The sequence below is a fragment of the Aotus nancymaae genome, unplaced genomic scaffold (genome assembly GCF_030222135.1).
Source record: "Aotus nancymaae isolate 86718 unplaced genomic scaffold, 86718_ANA_hifiasm-v0.15.2.pri h1tg000011l, whole genome shotgun sequence".
Classification (NCBI taxonomy): domain Eukaryota; kingdom Metazoa; phylum Chordata; class Mammalia; order Primates; family Aotidae; genus Aotus; species Aotus nancymaae.
In genome coordinates, this window is record NW_026988422.1 from 64,464,871 (window position 1) to 64,483,030 (window position 18,160).

The window sequence follows — 18,160 nt, forward strand, 5'->3', positions numbered from 1 at the left end:
GTAAAGGGCCAAACTGCTAATACTTTAAACTTTGTGGGCCATATTTACTCGTGGGCTACAACTACTCAACTCTGCCATTATGTCACAAAAGCACCCACAGACAATATATAAAGGAAGAGGAGTGGTGTGCCCCAATAAAACTTTATTTACAAAAATAGACAGTGGGCCAGATTTGACCTGTGAGCCATAGTTTGATGATTAATTTTTCTGGCCCAGTCTATGCCCAGAAAAATTAATCATAATAATTATACTTTCAGTTAACATTTTCTGAGCATATGACAGACACTATGTTAAGTGCTTTACTACCATTATTCATTTATTCTTGCACTAATCTAATGAGGTTGATATTATTATTATTTCCATTTTCCACCGACAAAACTAGCACCTAGAGAAGTTAAGAAACTTGCCTAATTAAGGTCACATGGAGAGCGAGTATGAAACCAGGGAGGTCTAATTCTATATACTGAACTATAACCAATATGTTATATTAATACTTCTCGGATGTGTTGAATTATACTGTCACATGCAATAATCATTTTAACATGGCTAAATAAATATCCAAATTCAAGATTTACATCCCATGAAAGTGTTTTTCACAAACCTCCTGTAGCTGCAGGGACATGAGTCCCAGATGATCCTGGCGTCTTTCCACCAACTCCCTTTCTGTACGCATCTCTCTCTCTAGTTCCTGAAGCCGCCGCTCTACCCGATCTGAAACCTTAATAAGAATTCAGAGAAACAGTAGCATTATAGAACGAGCAAGCAAAAACAGACTAAATTGAGAAGACAATTTTATACCAGATACACTACTGTTTAAAGCATTTAAGACTGTTTTGTTTGCAAGGCCCTTTCTAATAACACTAACATGAAATAGCTGGCAAAAAACATACTCAAAGTTACAAAAGAAAGTCATCATTGCCGTCCAAATAATCGACACTTGGATCCCAATAATTGCCTCAAATTCTCTGAAGTATGATATAATTCAGTTGATTGGAGTTACAAGTAATACACTAGAAAAGGGTGCCCTCTGGTGAGTTAGAACGTAAATACCAATTTTGCTAAAAATTGTATTTGTTAACCAATTAATGATAAATTGTTCTATCTAATTAGTTCTTTTCTATTTTATTATGCATGAGCATGACCTGCATATGAAGGTATCGATGTTTATTTGTAGTAAATAATTAAGAGGGCTTTACATTAGCTTGTGAATCTTTTCTACCGTGATCTCCTAAAAATAAACAAGCTGTAAAAGATCAAAAAATAAAGTCAAACTGAAAAAATGTTTAATTTGAACTCACTAAAATAAACATGAAAGAATTTTTCTTTCTGACACGAAGTTTTCCTTACTAAGAGTTGCATAAATTCAAACCCATCTTATGTATATCTTTATACAGCCCACTAAATAAAATTTACAATGTCTATATTTGGTACAGGAGGACAGAGAAGACATTTATATTCATATAAGAGAAGCAATAAACTGTTCCATTATAAGAAATCTTTTGTCACCAATTATTTACATGACAAAGAGTCAAGAAAAGTCCTGACAAGGAATGTTACTGGGGTCGTACAAATGTTCTAAACAGAATTATGGAGGTGGCTGGATAACTCAGTAAATGTACAGGGAAAAAAAAAGTCATTAAATTGTACACTGAAAGCATTAATTTTATGGTATATTATAGCTCAATAAAGATTTTTAAAAATAAGCACAAGTTTACTTAGGCAGAGCAAAAGTTTAGTTTACCCTTGAACAGCAGGGATTTTAACTATAAAGGTTCACTTCTAAGTGGATTTTCTTCTGCCTCTACCACTGCTAAGATAGCAAGACCAATTCTTCCTCAGCCTACTCAACGTGAAGGATGGAGACCTTTATGATGAGCAACTTCCATTTAATAAATGATAAATGCATTTTCTCCTCCTTATAATTTTCTTAAAGACACTTTTTTCTTTAGTTTACTTTATTGTAAGAATACAATATATTAAACATATACAAAATATGTGTTAATCTATGATGCTATTGTCAAGGCTTCCTGTCAATAGTAGGCTATTAGTAGTTAAGTTTTGGGGGAGCCCAGATTTACACTGTATCCCCAGACTCTGCCTTCAAATAGCTATCTACTGAAGATTGACAATGAATGAGTAGTTAAAATTTCTCTGATTAAATTCAATGAGTTGAATGACTTCTACATTTCAGAAAAGGCAGCTGGTCTTATTAGAATCCTATCAAAAGTAAAGCAGTCCAAATAACCACATACTGAAATCAATATCCAAAATTATTTAAACATCAGCAACTTTGCCAACATAGCTAATATACGTGATAATACAGAGTTACTATATTTAGAAGATTGCTTCTCAATTTATTTTTTTTTTTGAGACAGTCTCACTGTCACCCAGGCTGGAGTGGAGTGGCGTGATCTCGGCTCACTGCAACCCTCACCTCCCAAGTTCAAGTGATTTTCCTGCCTCAGTCTTCCTAGTAGCTGGGATTACAGGTACCTGCTACCAGGCCTGGCTAATTTTTGTATTTTTAGGAGAGATGTGGTTTCACCATGTTGGCCAGGCTGGTCTTGAACTCCTGATCTCAAGCGATCTGCCCGCCTCGACCTCCCAAAGTGTGGGGATTACAGGTGTGAGCCACCGTGCCCAGCCTTCAATTCCTTCTAAGTAATAGTTTTATTGAAACATAATTTCATGTGTTAATATACATATATATTGTGAAATAATAATTATAGTCAAGCTAATTTACATATCTATCACTTTACTTAGCTAACATTATTTTTGCGAATACTATAGTTATCATTCTGTACATTAGGTCTCTAGAACTTATTCATCCTATATAAAGGAAATTTTGTACCCTTTGACCTATATAACCCCACTTTCCTGACCCTTCCCCAACTCTGTCCTGCCCCTAGCAACCATCATTCCACTCTCTGCTTCTATGAACTAGACTTTTTAGAGTTCACATATGAGATAATGCAGTATTTATTTATCTATTTATTTGAGATGGAGTCTTGCTCTATTGCCCAGGAGGGAGTGCAGTGGTGCAATCTCGGCTCACTGCAACCTCTGCCTCCCAAGTTCAAGCGATTCTCCTGCCTCAGCCTATCGAACAGCTAAGGCTACAGGCAGGTGCCACCAAGTCTAGCTAATTTTTGTATTTTTAGTAGAGACAGGGTTTCACCATGTTGGCCAGTAGGGTCTCGATCTCCTGACCTTGAGATCCACCTGCCTCCGCCTCCCAAAGTGCTAGGATTACAGGCTTAAGCCACCGCACCTGGCAGTATTTATAGTTTTGTATCTGCCTTACTTCATTTAGCATAATGTCCTTCAGGTTCATCCATTTGTTGTTGCAAATAACAGGATTTCCTTCTTTTTTAAAGTTGAACAATATTCCATCAGGTGTATATACGTGTGTGTGTGTGTGCGTGTGTGTGTGTGTATCTGTTCTTTGGTCAATAGATACTTAAATTGTTTCCATATCTTGACTACTGTGAATAATGTTGCAATGAACACGGGTGTGCAGGTATCTCCTCAAAACACTGATTTCCTTTAACATTAATATCAAAATTAAGAATAAAACTACCAAATGATCCAGCAATCCCACTTGTATTCAGAAGTGGGATTGCTGGATCATTTGGTAGTTTTATTCTTAATTTTGATATTAATGTTTCTCTTATACAACTTCCGACATAGGTGCCAGTGATCCTTGCTTCTTGGTATTCATGCACTTGTGTAATCCTCTACCCCTGAGTGTAGGCTAGGCCTAGGGGCTTTCTTGTTATAAATAAAACACTGCAAAAGTGATGGGATGTCACTTCTATAGTTAGGTTGCAAAAAACTGACCTTCAATTTGCTAGCATCTTCTCTCTTGCCAGTCATCTTCTTGTCTGCTTGTTCTAATAAAGCAAGCTGCCACGTTATGAAATGCTCTACATAGAGGTCACATATCAAGAAACGAAAGAAGTCTTTGACCAACAGGTCGTGACAAACTGAATTCTCAAGTCCAATAACCTACAGGGAATTGAATCCTGACAATGGCTTCACAAGCCAGAAAGCTGACTCATTCCAGTCAAGCCTTGAGAAGAATGCAGTCTGCAAGGGACCCAGAGCCAAAGGGCCCAGATAAGCCACACCTGTCACTCAAACCACAGAAAGTGCCAAATAAAATGTTGTTTTAAGCCAGTAAGTTAGGGGAAATATGTTACATTAAATACTAATTGTACATACCCAGACGCCAGGACCATTCCCAAAGGACCCAATATACAGGCGAGCCCCCACAGATGCAGGCACCAGGCCCACCTCCAAGAACTCAGGTTCCAGGTGCACCTCAGTACCAGACTGGCCCCTGTAAGCACAGGCTCCAGGCGTTCCCCCTTGGGCCCACATACCAGGCCCATCTTAGCACCAGGCAGACCCCAGCAGACTTAGGCTCAAGTCTCACCACAGAGCCAGACCAGCTCCTATGGACATAAGCTCCAAGCCTACCCCTAAGAACCCAGGCACTAGGGACACACCTGCAGACCCAATCAACCTGGCCAACACCAGTAGACTCTGGTGCCAGGCCAGCCCCAGAGGAGCCAGGATCCAGGGCCTCCAAGAAGACCCAAAGTCAATGTCTGTCCCAGTGAAATCAGGCTCCAGGCCCAAACTCATAAACCCAGACAACAGGCTAGCCTCTGCGACCCAGATATCAACTAAGGCCACCTGCTGACCCAGTCACAAGGCCACCTCCCAAAAAGGCACCAGCAATAAAGCCCACTAATGAATCCCACCAGAGACCCTACCAAAAGTCTCTGCACAGACTCATTAAGTAAATGGAATCCCTTGCCAAAGTCAGTCTGTAAAGTCTGGAAAAAATGCCTACTTCTTCAAATGCACAGAAACTAAGGCCATAAGGAACATAAATGATCAGGGAAACATGACATCACTAAGAGAATAAAAGAAAACACCAGCAACCAATCCCAAAGAAATGGAGATCTTCAAACTGCCTAACAAAAAATACAAAACAATCATCTTAAACAAGTTCAGTGAGCTACAAGAGAATACAGTAGTCTCATTTTACTCATGCAGGATATACTGCACAATCCCCAGTGGATGCCTGAAACCAAGGATAGTATCAAACCCTATATATACTATGCACAATTTTTCCCTTCTTCACAGTTTCACAGATAGGAAACTTGTTCATATCATACAAATTCAAAATCTCAGTACACATTTTTTTGTTTCCTTTTTGAGACTTTCACATTTTCACTTAGAAGAAACACTTTATAGCTTCTCTTTGGCATTGCCAAACTGTCAGCATCACTACTCTGCACTTTGAAGACATTATTTCATAAAATAAGGATTACTTAAACAAAAGCACTATCAGGCTACTGAGACAGTGACCCTGATAACTGATATGACTGCTAAGCAACTAATGGGTGGGTTGTGTCTATGGCATGGACATACTGGATAAAGAGATGATTCATGTCCCAGGAGGCATGAAGTGAGACCATGGAAGATTTCATCGCTCTACTCACAATGGCGTGCAATTTAAATCTTATGAATTGTTTATTTCTGGAATTTTCCATTTACTATTTTTATACTGCAATTGACCACAGGAAGCTGAAACCATAGAAAGCAAAACTGGGAAAGGACAGACTTCTGTACAGACAACAAAATCAGAAAATTGTAACATGAACAAAACTAAAATTCAACAGAGAGAGAAATGAACAAAACAGAAACTCTGAATCTACACGACACAATGACTGAATTGAATAATTCCAGAGCAAGCGTGAAGCAAACTAGATCAAGGAGAAGAAGGATCCCATGAGCTAAAAGACAGGTCATTTGAAACTGCCCACTCAGAGAAACAAACAAACAACAACAACAACAACAAAAAAAAAAAAAAAAACAGAGAAAAAGAATGAAGAGACTATGGAATTTATGAGATACCATCAAGAAAAGAAATTTACTCATTATAAAAAATCCCAGAAGGAGCAAAGAAAGAGAAGGAGATGAGAGGAATTTACTTAAAGAAATAATGGCAGAAAACTTTCTATATCTGGAAAAAGAACATCCAGATCCTTCAAGTTCAATTAATAACAAATAGATTAAATATAAAGAGATCTTACTGAAACATACAATAATCAAATTCTCAAAAGAAAAAAAAAACAAAGAGAAAATGCTGAAAGCAGCAAGAGACAAACAACTCATCACATAGAAGGGAACCCCTATGAGACTATCAGTGAATGTCTCAGCAGAAACCAGGAGAGAATGAAATAATATATTCAAAGTGCTGGCATGGGAGGGGGTGGGGTATGGGAGGGGCAGTGCTGCCAAGCAAGAATATCATCACCATTAACTTGCCTTACAAGAAATATAAAAGAGAGTTCTTCAAGACCAAATGAAAGAATGCTAATAACATGCAAGCATATGAAAGGATAAAACTCACTATAAAAGTACAAATATATTCAAATTTAAAATACTCTAATACCTATAATGGTACTGTTTAAGTTACTTTTAAGTCTAGTATAAAAGTCAAAAAATAAAATATTAAAAATAACTATAGCTACAATAATTTTAATAGATAAACAATATTTAAAGAGGTAACCTTTGACATCAATAATGTAAAATGGGAGGAGAAGTTAAAGAGTAGACTCTTTGTCAAAGTTAAGTTGTTATCAGTTTAAAATGGACTGTACAAGATGTTTTATGTAAACATCATGGTTATCAGAAAGAAAAAAACTTGTTGTGCATATTTAAAAAACAGAGAAAGCAGTCAAAGCATACCACTACAGAAAATTATCAAATCACAAAGGAAGACAGAAAGAATGGAATGAAGAAACTATAAAACATTCAGAAAACAATTAAGAAATGGCAGTAGCAAGTTCTTACCTATAAATAAATGCTTTAAATGTAAACAAATTAAGTTATCCAATCAAAAGACATAGAGCAGCTACACTGACTTATTCTAATGACCCAACTGTATGCTGCCTAAAGAGACTTTAGAGACACAAATAGACGGAAAAATGAAGGGATAGAAAAAGATATTCTACACAAATGGAAACTAGAAGAAAAGAGAGATAGCTATACTTATATCAGAGAAAACCATAAGTCAAAAAATGTAAAAAGAAACAAAGAATGTCATTAAATAATTATAAGGAAGTCAATTCATCAAGAGGATATAATTGTAAATGTGTATGCACCCAATCAGAGCACCTAAATATATAAAGCAAATCTTAATAGATATGAAGAAAAAGATTAAACAGAAATACAATAGTAGTATTGTAGACAATGGACAGATCATCCAGATGGAAAGGCTACAGAGAAACATTAGACTTGATCTGCGCTTTAGAACAAATGGACCTAACAAAGATATACAGAACATTCCATCAAACAGCAGCAGAATACATATTATTCACAAGCATGCACAGAGCATTCTCCAGGATAGATCATGTTAGACCACAAAATGTATCTTAATGTATTTAAGAAAATAAGTATCTCTTTAGATACTAGTGGTATAAAGCTAGATATAAATGAACAGGAAAATTTACTAATATGTGGAAATTAAACTACACAATTCTGAACAACCAATGGGTCAAAGAAAAAATTTACAAGAAAAGGAAAAAAAAATCTTGATACAAATACAGAAATGCAATACACCAAAATCTATAGGATGCAAGAAAGTAGTTCTAAGAGGGAGTTTTGTGGCAATAAATGCCTACATCTAGAAAAAGTTCTCAAATAAATAACCTAACTATATCTCAAAAAAACTAAAAACTGAAACAAAAACAAAACTAACCCACTGTCAGTAGAAGGAAATCACAAAGATTGCAGCAAAAATAAATGAAATAGAGACTATTAGAACAAAAAAAGATCAATGAAACTAACAGTTTTTTGTATTTTTTTTAACTTTTATTTTAGGCTCAGGGGTACATGTGCAGGTTTGTTATAGAGGTAAACTTATGTCACAAAGGACTGCTGTACAAATTATTTCTTCACCCAGGTACTAAGCCTAGTACCCAGGAGTTATTTTTTTTCTGCTCAAAGTTAGTTTTTTGAAAAGATAAACAAATCTGACAAAATGCTAGCTAAAAAAAAAAAAGTAATAACTCAAGTAAAAAAAATCAAAAGTAAATGAGGAGACATTACAAATGGCACCACAAAAATACAAAGGCTTATAAGAGAATACTATGAACAACAAATTGGATAACCTTGAAGAAATGGGCAAATTCCTAAAAAATTCCAACTTACTGAGACTGAGTCATAAAGAAACAGAAAATAGAAACAGAAAATCTAAACAGACCAACAATGAGTAAGGTGATTGAATCAGTAATCAAAAACTTCCCAACAAAGAAAAGCCCAGAATCTGATGACTTCACTGGTAAAATCTACCAAACATTTAAAGAAGAACTAATACCAATCCTTCTCAAGCTCTTTCAAAAAACTGAAGATAAGAGAACATGTCCAACATCATCCTATGAGGCCAGCAGTACCCTGATACCAAAGACACCACTAAAAAAGAAAATTACAAGCCAATATCCCTGATGAACACAGATGTAAAAGTCCTCTGAAAAATACTTGCAAACCAAATTCAGTAGCACATTAAAAGAATCATTACACCATGATCACTTAGAATTCATCCCCATAATACAAAGCTGCAAATCAGTAAATGTAATATACCACATTAACAGAAGAATAAAAATCATGATCTTCTCAATAGAGGCAGAAAAAGCATTTAATATAATATAATTCAACATCCTTTCATGATAAAAAGAGAAACTTTCAATAAATTAGACATAGAAGGAACATATTTTAACATAATAAAGGCCATATACAACAAGCCAACAGTTAACATAGTACTCAACAGTAAAAAACTAAAAGCTTTTTCTCTAAGATCAGAACAAGCCAAGGATGCCCATTATGAACACTTTCATTCAATGTAGTACTGAAGGTCCTGGCCAGAGCAAGTAGGCAAGAAAAAGAAATAAAAGGCATCTAGATGAGGAAGGAAGAAGTTAAATTGTCCCTGTTTTCAGATTACATGATCTTATATATAGAAAGCCCTAAAGAGTCCCTTAAAAAAAAAAACCTGTAAGAAGTATTAAACAAATTCAGTAAGTTGCAGAAATCAAAGTTCAACATACAGGAATCAGTAGCATTTCTATACATAACAACTCAAAAAAAAAAATCCATATTCACTACAGCATCCAAACAACACAAAGAAATAAATTTACCTAAGGAGATGAAAGATTTGTATTCTGAAAGTGATAAAATATTAAAGAAAGAGGAAGTCAGCAATGTAAAAACTTGGGAAAAGAAATTAGCCAGTAGGAAAAAAATATCAAGATATAAAGAGAAAGCCACATAATATAGGCACCATAGACTATGGTAAGGAATTTGGAACAAAAGAAACCCAGGTAGGATTTTTAAACCTGGAGAAATAATGAAACATAATGACAAGTAAAAAAATAATATGGCTGCAGTGAGAAGCACAGATAAAGGCAGGTATGGGACCAGAGGGATCGACTTCAATGGATGTCACTGTAGTAAACCAACTGAGAAGAGATGGTAGCTTGAAAAGTAGTATTAGAAGTAGATGGACTTCAGCAAGATTTCAGAAATTAAATTGTCAGAAATTAAATTTTAATTTCAGAAATTAAAGAACAGGATTTTGTAACGGACTAGAGGTCTGGTGTAAAGAAATGGATCTAGGTGAATCCTTGGTGATCAGCTTAAGAAGCGGGATGGAATGTGATGCCATTTCCTGAGACAGGGAAGACCAAAGTAAGTAAAAACAGCCCTAAATGAAGGTTGTGGACCTTAACCCAAAGACATATCGTATATTTATAGCTTTTAAGTGATGACATAATTCCTAAGAATAAGAATTATTTTAAAGAAAGCATATTTTAGTACTTCTTTATTTTTTCTATCTCTGAGACCTAAGGAGGAAAATATTACAAATGTAATCCAGTACTAAAAAATTCATATTTGTCAGGATATCATTATCAACTAACTTTAATACTAGAATGCCAAAAATTAATAAATATCCATATTTGGTTATAAAAATAGCAAAATAACAAGAATACAAAATAGAATGGCTTTTAAGATTCGTATTTAATAAAAGGAGGTCAAACAAAAGAAAAAGTATTCTGTTTAAAAGATTGTATTCTTGCTTTTCAATACATTGATTCCTCAGATCTTTAATAATACCTGGTGCTCCAAAGTCTACTTAAATAAATGTTATATATCCTGCTGCTGTAATCTATGCAATAATCATGTTATTCTAAGTGCAGTATTGACAGAATTCTTATAAATTCTATTGATGGTCAGCCCTTCCAGAAACAGCTGGATCCATGTTTACATTTTTATTTTTAATAGTGATCATCCTATAGAAAACTAAAATAGAATTGACTTTTTCCTTCATAAATAATCAAACAACATTGAGTCACATCACAGTCAACTCGATAAAATCTAGACAACTAATAAACTGAAATTTCCCCTATGGTATAAGGCCTATGCAATATTGATTGCTTATCACCATAATTAAGTGTTAATAAAAATATTTTCCATGATATCATAATATAAACAATAACTATTCCCTTCCAATAGGCAACTTGACATAAACAAAAAATATTTATGATTCACAAAAGATTAACCAATCAAATGTTGGCATACATGACAGCATCCAAAACTGTTGGTCTTTCAAAGAAAAATGTGTTCCATAAGCTTCCAAGATATATTTTAGTTACTGAAAAGATGCATGATAAACAATCATAGCCTCAGAATAACACACAATAAGTGTGATTAACAGTGCTTATCAGTAGAAAGCGAAACTGGCAAGAGATGAGGGAGTCATTTATTTTCAGTTTATGTATGTACAATACTTAAGTTTGTCACAGTGAATGTGCATCATTTTGGTAATTTTATTTTAAATTTAAATCTGAAGCAGGGGAAATAACTGCAGCCTCTGAGAAGCTTAACACTCAAATAATGAAATCATCTTTTCGACAGCAGGTTATCATGAATTCACAAATACAACACAATATGTCAACCAGTTATAAAACATAACTGTTGACTTCAATCGGAATAAGTGAGTCACAAAGTCTATATTATGCCCTGGAAACAAACATCATGTAGCCTTCAGAAGACCTTCTAAATTCCAACAATGTTATTATTAAGTTTTGCTTTGGACAACTGTTTCTTAATCAGGACTACAAACACCCACAAAAGTTTGAGATGCCCTTTGTGTAATTATGAGACAACCTTCCCTTGACAGCAAATTACAGAAAGCACAAAACAAGGTTTAACATCGTAACTTCATGTAAGGAACTGGAACATGAACAATTCAACTGGGTGCATAATATGTGGGCACCATTTTCTGGGTTTAGACAATATAAAAGGCAGTGTCCTCAAGAGCTGGGCAGAGTGGACAGCTGGGTAAACTAGCAAGTTGTCTACAGCAATTACACCAATGAGCTGGGCACCAGTGAGGTGTGACATCCAGTTGTGCTTTATGTGATGTGGAGTCATTCTTGATGCATGGCAGTAAAGATGAGAAAGAGTCTGAGCTTTCTCTGAATTCAGCTAACTGCTAACTTTTTACTCAGTGGCTACATTTTAAACACAAAGTTAAACTGTAGAATATAGATAGATAATACTTACTGGTTTTATTTGCTATGTGAAAGAAATCCAAATAAGATGATAACTGTTCATTAAGGGTTCTCTTGTCACATAGTGGAAGGTGAAACAATATATGTAATGTGCACTATGCAAACTAGTATTAAACCCCAAATTGAAACCATTCCAACTGTCTAACAGCTTGAAAAAACAGCATGATACTATAACTGGATATAACCATGGCTCACTCAGGTCTACAAGGACATCAGTAGAATATTAATAATATCTGAATTTAGATCAAAGCCCATTTACAAGTGATATAATTTGGCTGTGTCCCCACCCAAATCTCATCTTGAATTGTAACTCCCACAATTCCCATGTGTCATGGGAGGAGCCCAGTGGCAGGTGACTGAATTATGGGGGTGGGTCTTTCCTGTGCTGTTCTCATGATAGTGAATGAGTCTCACAAGATCTGACGGTTTTAAAAATAATAATTTCCCTGCACAAGTGCTCTCCTTTTGCCTGCCGTCATCCATGTAAGATGTGGCTTGCTCCACCTTGCCATACATCACGATTGTGAGGCCTCCCCAGCCTTGTGGTACTGTAAGTCCATTAAACGTCTTTCTTTTGTAAATTGCCCAGTCTCAGGAATGTCTTTATCAACAGCATAAAAACAGACAAGCACATTCACAAGATGTATATCTATGTAGCAAGTAGAAGAAGCCTCATGCAACAGTTGATAAACTTAGTGAAATCTTGTACATTAGAAATAGCAAACATAGCCTGGATGTGGTGGGGTGACTCATGCCTGCAATCCCAGCCTGTAATCCCAGAACTTTGGGAGGCTGAGGCAGGCGTATCACCTGAGGTCAGGAGTTTGAGATCAGCCTGGCCAACATGGCGGAACCCTGTCTCTATTAAAAATACAAAAATTAGCCAAGTGCCATGGCACACACCTATAATCCCAGTTATTCAGGAGGCTGAGGAAGGAGAATCACTTGAACCTGAGAGGCAGAGGTTGCAGTGAGCCAAGATCACACCACTACATTCCAGCCTGGACGACAAAGTGAGAATCTGTCTCAAAAAAAAAAAAAAGAAAAAGAAAAGACATAGCAAATATATTAATGACATCTGATATATTAAAAAAAAAAAAAGATTAAAGGAGTTTCACTTCCAAAAATAACAGACTAGATAATTCAGATGAAAATAACTAGAAAGCTAGAAAGAGTATTTTAAACAAAATTGTGTTTTAAAACTGAGAAGTTAAGAAGTACTAAGGAAATATGAGAATAACATGCAGAAGAAAGAAACTCAGAGAGAATAGTCTATCCTTTAGAACCACTTTGCCTCCTGAAATATCAGCTCATTTCAGAAAAGGCATCTGAGACACTGAGAAGCTGAACAGAGTTTTTACCAGATTCTTAAGGTTAAATGAGAAAAACAGTTGAGTTAAGAGACTTGCAAGTAATGGGTCCCTGATTAATCACTCTCTTAGCCTTTGAACTGGAATCCTGAAGGGCTATACACAGCAGTAATGGTGAACCAGAAACACTTAAAGCTGCCAAGACAGGACTTTCAGGTCCATCTGCAGCTAAAAGTTTTCCCTTTCTCTTACAAAAGCCACTCGTAGAGTTTGGAAGGAGTGACTGTACCACCAGATAAGCAGAAATTAACACAGGGGCACAGAAAAAAATGATAAAGCAAGGAAATATGACACCACCAAAGGACCGTAATAATTATACTGTAAATGATCCCAAAGAAACAAAAATTTATAAATTGCCCCAAAGGAATTTCAAAATAATACTCTAAAAAATCCAATGAGATGCAAGAAAATACAAATAGACAATTCAATAAAAACAGGAAAACAATTCATGATCTGAATGAGAAATTCAACAAAGAGATAGGTATCATTAAAAAAAGAACCAAACATAAATCTTGAAGAATTCAATCAATGAGATAAAAATAAAATTGAGAGCTACAATAGCAGACTAGATCAAACAGAAGAGAGAATCTGTGAATTTGAAGAGGAATATTTTGAAATGACTCTGCCAGAGGGGAAAAAAAGAATGAAAAAGAGTAAAGACTTATAAAACAACCATTAAGCAAACAAATGTTCACATTATGGGAATTTCATAAAGAGAAAAGAACGTTTACTTAATGAAATAATTACTGAAAACCTCCCAAGTCTTGGAAAAGATACAGATATCCATATCTATGAAGCTCAAATGTTCACAAATAGATTCAACTCAAAGAGATTCTCTTCAAGTCATATTATAATCAAACTGTAAAAAATCAAAGACAGTTTTTAAAAGCAGTCAGAATTAATATCAAAACTTCTTATACTATTCCAAAAAGTGGAGCTAGAAGAAATACATCAAAACACATTTATGAAGGAGCATCACTTTGACACCTAAGTCAGATAAAGACATCACAAGAAAAGAAAGCTATAGGGCAATCTTTCTGATGAACACTGATGCAAATCCTCAATAAAATATTTGCAAACCAAAGCCAACAACACATCAAAAAAATTATACATCATGACTAAATAGGATTTATCCCTAGCATGCAAGGCTGACTGAACATATGCAAACCAGTATCATACACCATATTAACAGAACAAAAGATAAAGACCACATAATAATTTCAACTGATGCAAAAAAAAGCATTTAACAACGTTCAACATACTTTCTTGATAAACACTGTCAACAATTTATGCATATAAGAAAAGTTCCTCAATATAATAAGAGCCATTTACCAAAAGCCCATAATAGGCATTATAAAAATGAAGAAAAACTGAAGCTTTTCCATTAAGATCCAGAACAAGGCAAGGATGCTCCCTCTCACTATTTCTATTCAGCAAAGTACTAAAAGTACCAGCAAGAACAATCCGACAAGAAAAAGAAATAAAATGCATACAACTGGAAAAGAAGTAAAGTTATCTCTATTTGCAGAGGAAATGTTCTATACATCAAAGACTTCAAAGATCCCACCAAAAAACTAATTAAAATAATTAGTTCAGTACAGGATACAAAATCAACACATAAAAATTACTACATTTTTATACACAACCACCTAACTGAAAAAGAAATCAGGAAAATAGTTCCATTTATGATAGCATTAAAAAAAACTGAAGAAGTAAGAATAAACCAAACGCCAAATTAGAAAAAATTATAATAAAGACTGGAGTAGAAATAAATGAAATTAAAACTAAGAAAACACAAAAGATCAATGAAATGAAAACTTGGTTTTTTGAAAAGATAAATAAAATGGACAAACCTTTAGCCAAACTAAGAAAAAAATGGAGAGGACACAAATAAGTAAAATTAGAGGTGAAAATGGGTACATTACAACTGCTATTGCAGAAATTCAAAGGACCATTAGTGCTACTATGAGTAACTTATATACCAATAAATTAGAAAATCTAGAAGAAAACTCCTAGACACACACAACCTACACAGATTGAACCATGAGAAAATCCAAAAGCTGGGATCCAAGATGGCCAAACAGGAACAGCTCTGGAGTGCAGTTCCCAGTGAGAACAACCCAGAGGGTGAATGATCACCACATTTCCAAATGAGTTATTACTGCCTATAGACCAGGAGATTCCCAGGCTGAAAAGCGCCACAAGTTTCCAGCACAGCTGTTTCAGCCAGCACAGCAGGTCTCTGCACAAAAACTCGCACAAATCTGGGCAGCCATTTCAACTGGCACCTGGAATGCCAGGGAAAGAAAAAAAAAGGGTGCTAAAACCGGGAGCCAGGTGATCTGGCTCTGCGGGTCCCACCCCCACAAAGACCAACAATCTGAAACACTCTGGATTGAGAGTTTCACAGTAAGCACAGCTGGACCGAGGATGGTCCAGCTCTGTGGTGGAAGGGCGTCCACCATTATCGAGGCAGTCTGCCATTACAGAGGCAGTCTACCATTACTGAGGCAGACCGCCATTACTGAGGCAGTTCTAACTATATCTCTATAAACAAAACCACAAGGAAGTTCACACAGCAGCTGGGCAGAGCCCATGGCAGTTCAGCAACACCTCTGCTGGCAGACAGTGACTAGGCTAACTCATTACTGCACAAGGCATCTCTGAAAAAAGGTAGCAGCATGTCAGGAACTTATAAATAAAGCCCCAACTACCCAGGACAGAGCACCTAGGAAAAAAGGTGGTTATGAGTTCCGCTGCAGCAGACTTAAACATACCTGCCCAGCAGGTATGAACGGAACAATGGAGCTCACGGTTCAGCACTTGAGCTCCTATAAGGAACAGGCTGTCTCCTCAAGCAGCTCCCCTAACCCCGTATATCCAAAGAGACACCTCATAAAGGAGAGCTCAGGTTGACATCTGGAGGGTATCCTTCTGGGACGAAGATAACAGAAGAAGAAACTGGCAGCAACCCTTACTGTTCTGCAGCTGCTGCAGGTGATCCTCAGGCAAGCAGGGTTTGCAGAGGACCTCCAGCAGTCCTAGAGCAGAGAGGCCTGACTGCCAGAAGGAAAACTGAAAAACAGGAAGAACTTCATCATCAACAAAAAGGATGTACACTCAGAGACCCTATCCGAGAGTCACCAACTACAAAAACCACAGGTAGATAAATCCACAAAGATGGGGAAAAAACAGCAAAAAAGGATGAAAACACTGAAAACCAGAATGCCTCTCCTCCTCCAAGGGATGACAACTCCTCACCAGCAAGGGAACAAAGCTGGATGGAGAATGAGTCTGATGAACTGACAGAAACAGGCTTCAGAAGGTGGGTAATAACAAACTTCTCTGAGCTAAAAGAACATGGTCTAACCCAATGCAAAGAAACTAAGGTTGAAAAAACATTTGACAAAATGCTAATGAGAATAAACAGCTTAGAGAAGAATATAAACGACTTGATGGAGCTGAAAAACACAACACGAGAACTTCGCGAAGCATACACAAGTTTCAATAGCTGAATCAACCAAGCAGAAGAAAGGATAGCAGAGATTGAAGATCAACTCAATGAAATAAAATGAGAAGGCAAGATTAGAGAAAAAAGAGAGAAAAGAAATCAACAAAGTTTCCAAGAAATATGGGATTATTGCAAAAGACCTAATCTACACTTGAAAGGTGTACCTGAACAGGATGGGGAAAAGGAATCCAAGCTGGAAAACACTCTTCAGGATATTATCCAGGAGAACTCCCCAACCTAGCAAGGCAGGCCAATATTCAAGTCCAGGAAATACAGAGAACACCACAAAGATATTCTGCAAGAAGAGCAACCCCAAGGCACATAATCGTCAGATTCACCAGGGTTGAAATGAAGGTAAAAATGCTAAGGGCAGCCAGAAAGAAAGGTAGGGTTATCCACAAAGGGAAGCCCATTAGACTCACAGTGGATCTCTTGGCAGAAACCCTACAAGCCAGAAGAGACTGGGGGTCAATGTTCAATATCATTGAAGAAAAGAACTTTCAACCTAGAATTTCATATCCAGCCAAACTAAGCATCATAAGCAAAGGAGAAATAAAATCCTTTACGAACAAGCAATTGCTGAGAAATGTCATCAACACCAGGCCTGCCTTACAAGAGCTCCTGAAAGAAGCACTAAACATAGAAAGGAACAACCAGTACCAGCCACTCCAAAACCATACCAAATGGTAAAGAGCATTGACACAACGAAGAAATTGCATCAACTAATGGGCAAAACAACCAGCTAGCATCAAAATGGCAGGATCAAATACACACATAATAATATTAACCTTAAATGTAAATGGGTTAAATGCCCCAATTAAAAGACACAGACTGGCAAATTGGATAAAAAGCCAAAACCTATTGGTGTGCTGTATCCAGGAAACCCATCTCACGTGCAAGGACACACATAGGCTCAAAATAAAGGTATGGAGAAAGATTTACCAAGCAAATGGAGAGCAAAAAAAAAAAAGCAGGAGTTGCAATCCTAGTCTCTAATAAAATAGACTTTAAACCAACAAAGATCAAAAGAGACAAAGAAGGGCATTACATAATGGTAAAAGGATCAATGCAACAAGAAGAGCTAGCCATCCTAAATATATACACACCCAATACAGGAGCACCCAGATACATAAAGCAAGTTCTTAACAATCTACAAAGAGACTTAGACTACCATACAATAATAGTGGGAGACTATCTCAATATTAGACAGATCAACGAGATAGAAAATTAACAAGGATATCTAGGACTTGAACTCCGATCTGGACCAAGCAAACCTAATAGACATCTATAGAACTCTCCACCCCAAATCCAAAGAATATACATTCTTCTCAGCACCACATCACACCTACTCTAAAATTGACCACATAATTGGAAGTAAATCACTCCTTAGCAAATACAAAAGAACGGAAATCATAACAAAGTCTCTAAAACCACGGTGCAATCAAATTAGAACTCAGAATTAAGAAACTAACTCAGAACCACACAACGTCATGAAAACTGAACAACTGGCTCTTGAATGTTGACTGGATAAATGATGAAATGAAGGCAGAAATAAAGATGTTCTTCAAAGCCAATGAGAACAAAGACAACATACCAGAATCTCTGGGACACATTTAAAGCAGTGTCTA

General features: G+C 36.2%; 1 protein-coding gene across 1 annotated transcript in view; it reads right to left on the reverse strand.

Annotated features, from left to right (window-relative positions):
- Nucleotides 1-18,160, reverse strand: part of CEP128 (centrosomal protein 128) — a 449,972-nt gene that overhangs the window by 360,089 nt on the left and 71,723 nt on the right. The window contains exon 9 of the mRNA XM_064375102.1: nucleotides 602-718. Within this exon, the coding sequence (XP_064231172.1) occupies nucleotides 602-718 (117 nt within the window). The remainder of the gene's footprint in view (nucleotides 1-601; nucleotides 719-18,160) is intronic.